Below are 12390 nucleotides of genomic sequence, written 5' to 3' on the forward strand. Positions count from 1 at the left end.
GAAGATGGTAACACACAAGCAAAAGGAAAGGAAAACTTACACACTAAGGCTATGTTTGGTTTGAAGGAAAAAGTAGGGAAAGGAGGGAAAATGTAAGGAAACCTTTACAAATCTTTTATAGGTTTCCCTACCTTTTCCTTCAAACCAAACATAACCTTAGGCTATATTTGGTTTGAAGGAAAATGTAGGGAAAGGAAGGAAAAGGTAGGGAAACCTTTACAAATACCTTTGCCTACATTTTCCTTCAAACCAAACACAACCTAAGAGGTAGAAAAGAGTCAAAGGCATACCGAAGGCCTTTGACAAAGATGGTAACACACAAGCAAAAAGTGAGGGAACTCAGGACCACTGACATGTCAAGGGAGACAAAGGCATACTGAAGCAAAGCACCGGAGATTGGTAAAGAATCCAATCGGGTCTCATCTTTCGACCTTGATTCATAGGAGATTTTCATTATCGGCGATGCTTTGTTCGTTGACTCCGATCCCAGCCACTCTTTTCAAGCGATTCAGGAGTAGATTTTTCCTTTTGTCTTTTGCTCTTATGAAAATTGCAGTCTCGATCTCCTTCATTATGCAGATCAGCAAATCCACACATATGAAACCCTAAAATTTCATGTCCTACTAAGAATATTGTCTCTTACATTGCAGATCAAGGACATTCTCTCTTATTCTACCTTTCTAGTATCAAAAAATCAAAAAATAAAAGGGTTTGATTATGATATGAAACAGATATGATATCTGAAAAACAACTGACCAATAAATTGAAATCATAAAAATAATAGCGAATAAGGTGTTATTTATCAAAATTCATGGGTGGATTTTGATTGATCAAACTCTTTTCAAACCATATCTCTTCTGCATCATAGATTTTCCCAAAATAAAAAGAGTATCATCTCTTACGCCCATTGTAAAGTCTTACTCATAAGAATGTGTTAAGCCAAAACATTTCATTATATAACCATTCATTTATCAAAAGACAAAGCAATAAGTCATTCAATTCAACCATTCGTTAAGGGGTTAAGCTTTGAGCTGTAACTGTGTTGGCTTTTTGAAGATAAGTACGCACCGGATCAGGTCATCCATTTGTATTGAGCTTTTCCGTGAAATTGCATTTGGTTTGATACAAAAATAGAGGATAAACATACAACTAAGAGAAAGTTCAATTTCCAGAAAACATCGTGTGAAACAAATTCAAATTCAGGAACTTCAACAAATTTTAGGATCGAGCCTGAGTTGATCATAAAGCCAGTCCAACCTGCTCGATTTGCCAAGTGTGCACCATTAACTGACCTCCACGTGACGCACCCAAAACTGGCCTCAACGACAAGAGTCGCCAACGTGGCGGATAAGAGTGGGTAGGTCGCCACTTGGGGGAACGAAGTCAACGTGGCACATCGATTCTCGGACTTCTGGCGTATCGAAGTCAAAATCAACAGCACAAAAAGAAGTAGCCAAGCTACGATCAAGCTAATACCCAATCACGGGGTGCCACGTTAACGCCACTACCGAAAACAAAGAATCCACTGAAGTTAGTGCGCCCTTAGTTTCACCGCCTTTAAGAGCACCTCTCCTGACTCCTGCGTTATATAAATAAGCATCTAGCCCATCACCAACCAAATTCAGTCACTTGAATTCGAATTAAGCTCTTGCTTTCATCCTCTCTGTTTCTAGTTTTGTTCGTCGAAGTATCAGTATCTTGTGTTTCGGTTGACCGGCCGGAGAGATGAAGGTGGTGTTGTGGATGTGTATGGCGGTGGTGGGGGTTGCTCTCCTAGTCCCGGCGGCATCTCTTTTTCCGGGCGGAGGAAATCCGTGGGAGGCGTTCATGTATCCGTATAAGCCTCAATACGGCAATGGGGATATGGGGAACATTTACATGAATCAAGCAACGGAAACTGAGATCCTAGTTCAATGCAAAGAGACTTCCAACGCCTATATTTATACTCTACAAATTCCTGGTAAGCAACTCTATCTCTGTTGATCACAATAGTTCTGATCACTTCTGAAAAGTAAAAACTGGTAGCGGTAGGTATTCCCATCTGAGTTCAGATCAGGCCCACGTTAGCTAGAGGTTTAGGGCTGGCTCTTAAACCACGCTTCACAGATGAGTCTGACTCTGACAATTCGGTGGATTGGACTGTTTTGGACGTAAAATCCAAAACCAGCCCACCTACTAAGTATTAACCACCCACAAGCATCAATGATCCATATGGACAGCATGGATATATGAAACCAACCTAACTCAAGTACTTACCAGTAGACAGACACACAGCACAAATTGACGGGAATAGGAGAGAGAAAAGATTGCAATGATAGAGAAATGGGGCATAGAGATGTGAGATGGAAGAAAGAATATTGGAAATTTGGAGGACACTCGATTGGTACACATAACATGATAACATAACCCAACCCCTCCACACGCCTAATTAACTCGACAATAATGGGTTTTTAACCCAAACATGGGTGGGTGGGTTTAGATGAGTTAAAAAAGTGATTGGATCGGGTACGTGGGTCATTAAATTATAGATGGGTTGAAGAGTTTAATGCTACTTTCACAAGTGTCACTGTGGCCCAATTTGCAGTTTGTACAGCTACAGCTTGGGCCGGTTTCACCATTATCCTGGAATAGGGGTTTGAATTTGGAATCCGAATGGGCCATTAAAATCACATTCTCATTCAAGGTGATGGAATGGCATTTCTCCGTTTGAGGGAATGGCCATTCACTCCCCTCCTTGGGAATGAAATCCTATTTTAACTGATTTTAATTTCTATTTTAATTCATGTATGAATAGACCATTCTGATTTTGATTTTGAAGGTTTTCATTCTCATTCTAATTTCAACTATGAACCAAACGGATCTAAGTATTTTTCTCATGAACACATGGGCTTGGCTTGTTATATCATGTTAAGTATTGGGGTTGATATATTAATGCACTCGATAGAGATAGTAATAAGTCAATCCACTCAGCCTCGTGGTCAAGTTGATTATATTGGGGATAAAGCTACAACTTGGGTCAGATTAGTTCGAACTCAACCCTAATTCGGGTTGATGCTCGGGTTAGGGGTTAGGGTTGAAAATTATGAACCTAATTTTATTTTGGGTTGAGTTAGGGTTGACCCCTCAGCAATCTGACTCAACTCAAATCTGACTCTATAGTATATTATTTCATTTAAGATAATCAATTCACTTAATTCTAATTGGAAATACTAAAACCTTGATAATATATTTTATGTTTTTAATATTTTATTCTTTATTTATTTCCTTTCTATTATTTGCCACTCATAGTTTGTTGTCCATAAAAGATTCATTATAAGTCATCATAATAAATTATACTTATTTCAAACATTTTTTTTTTATACTTTAGAACCAATAAAAAGCGTCAACAAACAAAAATATAGGATTAATATATGTAATGAAAATTGAGTTAAGATCTAAGGTTAAGAAGTTTTACTAGATTCAAAGGGATGGGAAGAAGGTTGGGTTGGGCCCAACCCAAGTTCAGTTCAACTCAAAGTTGGCTTTGGGTTGGGTTAGGGTTGAAGGAATTTAGTTAGGATTAGGGTTAGAGTTGGATAGTTTGGGTTGAAGGTCGGTTTGGGGTTTTAGAATTTAAGGTTGAACTAGGGTTGGCCTTAACCCAACCTAACCTGACCCAAGTTAAAGCCCTAATTAGGGATGACAAGGATTGAACACTAGACAACTTGGTCAAATAGATTCTCAAATAGATTCTAATATCATGTCAAGAATTCATTCATCCTAAAAACTTAAGACTATTAGGTGAGGTCTTTGAATAGAGTTTTATCGTCTAACAAAGCTAATCCACTCTGTTTCTTATTCTGCACAACTTGGGTCCATGATTTGCTTATAATCTTTGTTATTTATTTATTTATTTCTCTTCATCTCAGGTATGAAAAAAGAGGACGTCAAAGTAGAAGTTGAAAAACATATTCTAAGAATCAAAGGTGAGGAGAAAAAATATGACAAGGAAAAAGGAGAGGTGCATTGGTCGTATGGGCAGTTCTGGAAGCAAATCCCACTTGCAGAGGATGCTAAGGGGGATGACATTCACACAGATGTCTCCAATGGTGTTCTCACCATCACTGTCCCTAGGCATTCCCACAGGAGAATGCCCTGATGAATTGAGCCCAACAACTTACTAAAACAACAACAAGATAACATGTGATCATCAATTACACCTAATGTATCAGTATGTGACTACTTTGACTCATGTACATAGATAAATAAATCTATGGACTATCAGTATATAGTGGGTGTGGATCTAGAATTTCCATGCTGCTGCTTTGAATGTTTATGATTATATTTGCTTACAAAATAGCTGAAAATAAAAGGAGAGAGAATAGAGGAAATAAAAAATATGATAGAAGATTATATTCCATCCTCATATCATGAAAATTATTCATATAAACAATTACATTGCAATAATAGTAAACCATGATAAATTCAAAGGTAGAAGAATTGAAGTGTTCATATTTTGTAAGGAAGAAATTCATGCCAATTTTGTAGCTGATGGTTTTCAGCACTAGGTTTCATGGTCATGGGTACCACAGTCTTTCCATTCAACCATTTGACGATTCACTTGCTGAAAGGCTGCATTTGGTTGCAGTGCAAAATTGAACGAACATATACCAATTTTGCAATCATTCAGTTTTGCATTTGTTTGTTTGTAACTATAATTTGTACGCTTACTTGATATAAAATTTGGACTTTTTTGTTTCATTTGCACTTATTAACAGTGTAAATTTTGCATTCAAAAAGAATTCCCTACCTTGACTTGTCACATATAAGTAGAGATCACATCAATCCCATACAAATAACCCTCTCCTATCCTTATTTTCTTGCATATAAGGAGCATGAGATAACACATTTTACTTCATATTTTACTTTTTATAAACAAACAAGACAAAGTAGCAAAAGTAAACTAGCTAGAATTTACCATCAGCCTATTTGCACTCTCATAAATATACATTAGTTCCCATTCTCGAGACCAATAAAAGAAGGGTTTTATTATGATGCTAAAAAGACATGATATTAGAAAAATTTTTAATCAATCAACCCGTATCAACAATGTTGTAATCAATTGAATGATTCAGTATGTACATGAAACTTATGCATCAGCTCAAGACTTTATGTATCAGTGTCATGACCTAGCTCATATGCTCAGTCAGCATCTTGTAGGGTGAGTCGGTGCTTTGTACCACACTTTTTATTTTTAATTTTTTTTTCAAAAATAGGGCCTAGGGGTTGGTTTAAGCATATATTAATGTATAAAATAAAAAGTTTCAAGAATAGCCTTAAAAATGTGCACTCATGTTTTGTAAAAGGGCCCAAGGGTCTTTGGTGTATCTACGTACTAGTCTAATAAACTTGACCTAGCTCTTTCCTACAAGTAGGGATGCAACTTAAGCGGATTAGGTCAGGTCAAGGGTTAACCTAGGCCAAACCCTAAGTCTCAACCCTAAGCTTCGGGCTTGGGCATGACTTAATTAGGTTTTATGCTTTTGTAGTCCAATTTCTAAGTAAAATGGATTGGAAATACGCACAAATACCATTAAGAAATGCATACCTACATAATTTATATAAGTAGAACGGTTTTGTGCATTATGTAAACTAACCATATAGTCTTGCAAATAACTAAATAAAGATTACAGTATATATGATATATAATATATATTGTAACCTCAGCAACTAGGCAACACCTTAGGTCGGTATAAGAGGCGGCCTGCTTCCACCGAACTACTCTAGCCCCAGTTAGCGATCTGCCTAATGCACCAAGCGACATCCCCCTTAAGTGGTCAATTGCCTCTGAATTCCCCAAGATTATGATGCCACGTTGGAAGAGCTAGTAATCACCCCACCCGTTTCAGATGGGATTGAATAGACATTACCTGTTTACACAGAGTCCACCTCCAAGCGTAGAACCACCTTCGAACTAGACGGGCTGAAGATCTTTGACGTGTTTCGTGAGGCTCACGGTAGCTCGCTTATATAAGGGCCTCACCTCCAACCTCATGAGTAGGGCTGTTCACGGGTCGGGTTGGGTCGGTTTACTATGGTTTTTCCAACCGACCCGACCTGGTCGGGTTACCTGACATAGAAACCGAAATCGATCCAGTGTTAAGAAAAACCGACCTGGTCGGTTTGAGTCGGGTTGGGTCGGTTTCGGTTCTAAGTTCATCCCTGTGATAAAATTTTGCTAATTTTAAAAACAGTCATCAATTGAACATCATTTCAGCCATCTCCTATGATAAAATTTAAATGAAAAGTTAATCACAAAAGTTGTTCATTAATCACTATTCACTAATCCAAAGTTTTTTGCAACCATTCAAAAACTAGGTGGCCTAATGGGCTTTGGAACTTCATGTTTGAACTAAGAACTAAGTCGGTTTGGGTCGGGTCAGTTTCGATTTTCTTGTGTGAAAACCGAAACCAACCCGAATCATCGGTTTAGGAATTTGCACAACCCGAAACTGACCCGTGCTGATGAAAACCCGACCGACTCGGGTTGGATCAGTCCGGGTTGATCGGTTTGATCGGGTTGGGCCTTCTTATGAACATCCCTACTCATGAGGTACACTCGATTTAACACACACACACTCTCTCTCTCTCTCTCCTACTTTCTAGCTCTCAAAAAATCAAACTCGCTGACTTAAGCATTAGAGTGCCCACAACGGGTAAAAGTATCTCAGGTACTCTGATCTTCTCTCTTTCTTTGCAACTTGACCAAGCAACCTACATAGTCTGGCATCCGAGGTATCCTCTAGTAGGGAGCTACCAAATTGCACACCATCAATTACATATACTTCTTTTTGTAAGTATTTCATGAGGGAACCTATCCTTCTTTTCATATTAATTCAAATATGTTTTTATTAGCCTATAAAAAAATTAAAATAGTGTCATTTGGTTTGAACTTTGAGTTGCTCTCTATAAATATGGAAAAGGGATGTATCAATGTCAGATTAAAGAAAAGTAATTGTTTTTTGCATAATTACCGTGAATTGTTATTCCTTGTGAAAACTCTAGTGTTTGTCCTATGGAAATATGGAACCTTAAATTTGTAATTTCTATTTTTGCTAAGAAATTGTAGATTTCATTAAATAAGCATCAAGAAGAAAATCCAAGTGTGCATTGGGAGAGAGAAAAGAGAAAAAGAGAAGAAAGCATATCAAATTGGGTTTGTATTATTGAAAATTATTCTAGTTGTGTTCTATTATGTCCTATCAATAACTACCTACTACTAAACATGCTTATATTGAAAGTTTTATTTTTTATTTTTGTTTAAATATGCGTTTACGCTTGGTAGAAATAAATGTTTCATTCATAGAATAGAGAACTACGCAATATGTATTATTGAATATGTAGATTTGCAAGGGACTTTAAGTACAGATGAACTGTTTAGTTGGAAACATCATATTTGCCAAGAATTTGTGGTGACTGATCTTTGAAAAGAGCCTACTAGTTCCCGGTGGACATCAAATTCTTTGAAGAACACATAAGTCCTATTTAAGTCTCAAAGCCTATGCATGTAAGAAAGCCTCCCAATCCAATGGCATCTCTACCTCCATGTAGGTCTATGTTTGTATTCACCTGTCACTACAGATTTCCATAAAGCATAAGCATGTTAAATAGATTGTGATGTTGTTATCATAAATATTCTTATGACCTAAGATTTTGAGAGAAAAGAAATGTTAATCCTGTGCTTTGATATTAAGGTGCAATTCCACTTTAGAGCCACAAGTATCTCTATATTTTGCTCCTAAAATTGCTTTACAATTTCCAAGAAAACATGACAAACCAACAAACAAGAATTCAACCGCAGGAATAAAGACATTAACATAACTTAACCTAACTGATGGCACAATCATTTAAATTTTAACAATTTGAGCCATTCTTGACTGAGACAATAACAAAAATGAAATTTCTAAAGAAACAAAGATGAAGAAGAGAAAGAAGAATAATAAGATGAGGAAGGGGTGTTTGACCTGGCACCCATCCCTAAGAAGAAATCTAGATGATTGCTGAGAAATCAAGAACTTAGCAGCACTCGGCATACTATAACAGAGCATCTCCAAATCCAAGTTGGAAAGATGTAAGTCAGTGAGTGTGGGAAAAATTAGGGGAATTCTCTGTGAAACTATGTTACAACCAACTACTCAGTCACCAGAATTCAAATTCCCCTCATAAAGAGGACTGGATACCTCAGATTTCTTGAAAGGCAGCTTTCTTACTATGGTCTCTAGTCTTGAATAAATGCCTAACTAGAGAAAATCTAACCAGAAGGGGGCATTAACCTACAAGTTACCTATTCTTGCACCATCTAGTGGTGAGAGAGGTTTATGCTCATTTATGTAGACTGGTCAATCTGAGTTGGTGTATGCCAGAGAAGATGACAGATCCTTGGTGTATTCTAGAGAATATTTGAGGATAATTTTCACTCCTGGATGGCTGCAACAAATCTTTTTATAGATGTTCCTCTTCAGCCCTATTTTGATCATGTTGTTTTGTTTTGCAATAGCAAGCAAGAGATGTCCACTACTGATTTTTTTTTCTTGTGAATCTCTTTTTGGCTTGTTGATAATCTGCTTTAGGAGAGGAAAAAAGTTTTACTCTTGGTACATATAATCATTTATTGTCCTGTTATTAAATAACTTATAACTACGTTATGCCTTATTATTCAACCTTTTATATTGTTTCAATATACAATAGAGAATATTTGTCTTTCTTGATCATCCTTTGTGTAAGTACATAGTGGTCGCTTAGGCCATCAAAGTACAGAACATACCAAATTGATATCACATGGACGCTCGTGATGAGTTCATAATTCATCGATCATTTGCGATGAGTTTACAACTCATCAAACGTCCACGATAAACTTGTACTTGATACAAGCTGGGATAAACTTTGCCTAATGTGAACATGCATTTAAGTTTAGGTGTGCACAGTTCTGCGATAAACCTTGGACGCACACGGTCTTGCAATAATCCTCGGACGCATAATTTCGTGATAAACTTCGATCGCATGCAGCTTTGTGATGAACCCGAGACCATTATAAAACCACGGATCACTATGAATTGGACTTAAATATCGATCACACATGCAACTTTAAGTTAGGTGCGTGATGAAGTGTCACGTAGGTTTAGTGAAAGCGTGCCTGCTAAATAATGATGCCACCAGCGCCACATAAGTTAAGTAGGTCATGAAAGGAAGTTGCACACACGGATTACGAGAATCCTCGGACAAAAGAAAAGTCAAACCTTGAGAGATCTCATAATACACGTGGCAAAACCCTAGCAGTGCTTCTTAATGACCGACAATGAATGTGATATTCCCTTTCCTATTGGGAATTTAACACTTCTGACTCCTTCCTTTCGGGACCTTGGGATCTCTCCTTATAAAAGAGGGTCCTCCTCATAACAATTCATTCACCCAATCATTCATTCATCCAATCATCTTATCCTGCTACCCTATCAATCCATTTACCCTAATCCCTAAAACCTACTTCCTTCACCCAGTCTTCCTCCATCCTTCAAGGAGACCCCCAAGCGTAACCTTACCACCCCACTTACACTTTGAGGAATCATACAATTTGATCTTCCAGCTCCCACCATAGAGTGATTTTCAAGATAGTTGGTTCTCTTTTATCCTTACTTCGTACTGTAAAACGACAGTAATCTTGTATATTCTAGTTCATTTGATAGTTGATATATAGGCTCATGAAGGGCATAGTGTTGGAACTACCACATCAGATTACTGTAAAACGACAGTAATCTTTTTGTGGCATTTTTCTTGCAACCATGTTAATTGGTTGGTCGCAGGTACCTGATGCAAATATGTGTCAAGGAGTCGAATCTATTTGTTCTCTAGTGTTGGAACATAAAGTTTTTCTATGTTAAGATTGGTCCACCAATGAGTTTGAAAAACAAATATGGTAAATGAATTTGTAACATGATAGTTGCAAACCAAACTATAATAAAGCATTCAGAGTACACATCACATGACACTAACGGAGCCCTCTTGGTTAGGAATTGTGTAGATCTAAATTTCAATTTCAAATTATAATATTCTATAACAATATGAATTAATAATTAATACCAGATGCATGCCAAATTAAGGTTTTACCTGCAGAATATGTCAATTGTCAAACTTCACATTGGAAGAAAGGGTACATATTTGGTGGTTTGAATGCATATCCTATACCCACACTCACATGTGTGCTTTGGTGTCCAGTATAGGTACTTGGGTAAAATGGAGTCAAAAGAGTGGGATTGAAACAGAATTTATGCAATTTGAATCTTGATGAAGCACAATCTAACAGCACCCTGGTGGTTGATGACTCATAAGTCAAGCTGGAGAATTCCTATTCGAGTATGGCTTGAATGTCGAACAGACTAGGCTGGATTAAGAGGTTGTTCGGGTGTCGAGCTAGGTTGGTTGCTGAGTTGTGTAGTTCTCTAGAGAGACCTGCAAGGAAACATTGTCAAAGTGTCAGGGTTGCTTTTACCCGGTGTGGGTGCTTCAATGCTTAAGTTAGTACTGAGTTGTGTGAGCTGAATACTAGTATGCTAATGAGCTTATAAGTAGTATATCGTACCTTGTGTCATTGGGGTTGGTGCCTTTATATAGGTGTTGTTTGGCATGGGCTTCACGCATCACGTCTGAGATCTCTAGGAGGTCGTGCCTAACCGGTCCAAAGTCCTCAAAGGTAGTTGTGCACGTAGACCAACCTTCATGCCTTGTTCGGTTTCCTCTAGAGAATTTGGTGTGGGGGCCAACTTTTGAGAAACCCGGGAGTGACAAGATGTGTATGCAGAATTGGTTGGCGAACACATCTCGCAAGTCGCCACCAGGGCCCCAATCAGGTTGGCAAGCCCTCGATGGAGGTTGCTCCTCATCGAGATCACTTCAACAATACTGGCAAGGTTCAACAGGTCGGCCCTGGACGAGGTGTTGCAAGCCACCCTAAGTTGTGGTTAGGTCGGCAGAGGAGGCAGGCCGCCAGGTCGGTGGCAAAAACGCATCGCAACCAGGAATTCCATCACTTTGGCTAGGGCAAATCATCGCCTAGGTGGTGCCTAGGTGTCATCCAACTGTTCTGAGATGCCATGTGTCACGATGTCATTGGAGGGCCAAATCCTCCCCCATCAATTGGCCCCCACTCCTGAGTTGAGGGCAGCTCGACGAAGGGAGTAACTTGTTTCTTTGGCCTGGAATGACTGATTTGATGAGCTCGAAGCCATATACGTTGGTCTAATTTTGCTCCCCAAGTCAGAAGAGTCTAAGTGTTGAATGCAACCTTATGTAAGACCTCGCTATCTTGATCATCGGGGCAAGAGAGTGAATTCATCCGCTCGAGGAGAGGTCGAGCAGATACCCTGAGGACATCTACCTTATTGGGGATGCAATCGTCAAGGAGTTTTGCAATCCGGCTAAGTACTTCAAGAGCAAAGCTCATCATGTTGTCCTCAAGAGGGGGTTCTAATTGCGTGACAGCCTCATCGGGCCGCTCCACTCAGGTAGTCTACAACACAATGTCTCTCGGGCTGGTTCTTGAAAGAGTAGCTGGCAAGGTTGATGCGGAGCCTAAAACCGAGGTAGAGGTCGGCCGTAAGGAGATTAGCAATTTTGCGTATCTACAACAGTGCTGAAAGCGAACTAGTTTCCCCTTCCTTCGTTTCTTTTTCTCTCTCTCCCTTTTCTTTCAGGTTGGCGGTGAGATGTCGACATCCTTTGAGGTCGATTTATGCATGTTTCCGAGCTAAATAAACAGGGGGCCGACCTACTTAGACCGGTCTACCTATTGTCGTCGTGTTTTCGAAATTGGCTTGAGGGCGCCTTAGCTAAAAAGCGGTATGGCTCTCTTACAACTCAATTTGACTAGGTCACCAAAGCGGATAGTCATTCTGCAGTAGCTTTAACTATGGCTACTTCTATGCCATCGCATGGGATTGGCTTCCCCGGGTAGGTCCTTGTGAGTAGACCTGTTCATGGGCCAGGTAGCCCGACGAGCTGGGTCGGCCTGACCCGATCTCAGTCGAGCTTGGACAATATTTCATGCCCATGGGCTTGGGCTCGGGCCTAAAATATCAAGCCTGACTTTTTTCAGGCTAGGCTCGGGCTTTCTCAAAAAGCCTGGCCCGAGCCCAAGCCCGACATGATAATATATCATATTAATAAAAATATATTTTATAGAATAAAAAAGCATATATGTAACATATTTTTCTTCTCTTTTTTCAAGTAACAATGAGACTTTTCATTATTTTTTTAGGTTTTGAGGTCTTTTAGTATAAATAAAACAACTTTTTATTGAATTAAAAAGGAAAAATCTTTTAAATTTCTAGTCGGCCTCGGGTGCGAGCTCAAGACCTAGGC

At 38.9% G+C, this 12390-nt stretch overlaps 1 protein-coding gene across 1 annotated transcript; it reads left to right on the top strand.

Moving 5' to 3' along the window:
• The first annotated feature begins 1600 nt into the window (after nt 1-1600).
• LOC104608993 (22.7 kDa class IV heat shock protein-like) lies at nt 1601-4399 on the top strand. The gene is made up of 2 exons (XM_010275143.3): nt 1601-1960; nt 3909-4399. The coding sequence occupies exons 1-2, from the start codon at nt 1726-1728 to the stop codon at nt 4136-4138; spliced, it is 465 nt and encodes a 154-aa protein (XP_010273445.1). The 5' UTR covers nt 1601-1725; the 3' UTR covers nt 4139-4399.
• Nucleotides 4400-12390: the final 7991 nt, after the last annotated feature.

The sequence above is a fragment of the Nelumbo nucifera genome, chromosome 3, assembly GCF_055504915.1.
Source record: "Nelumbo nucifera cultivar China Antique chromosome 3, China Antique-T2T, whole genome shotgun sequence".
In the NCBI taxonomy this organism is placed as follows: Eukaryota; Viridiplantae; Streptophyta; class Magnoliopsida; order Proteales; family Nelumbonaceae; genus Nelumbo; species Nelumbo nucifera.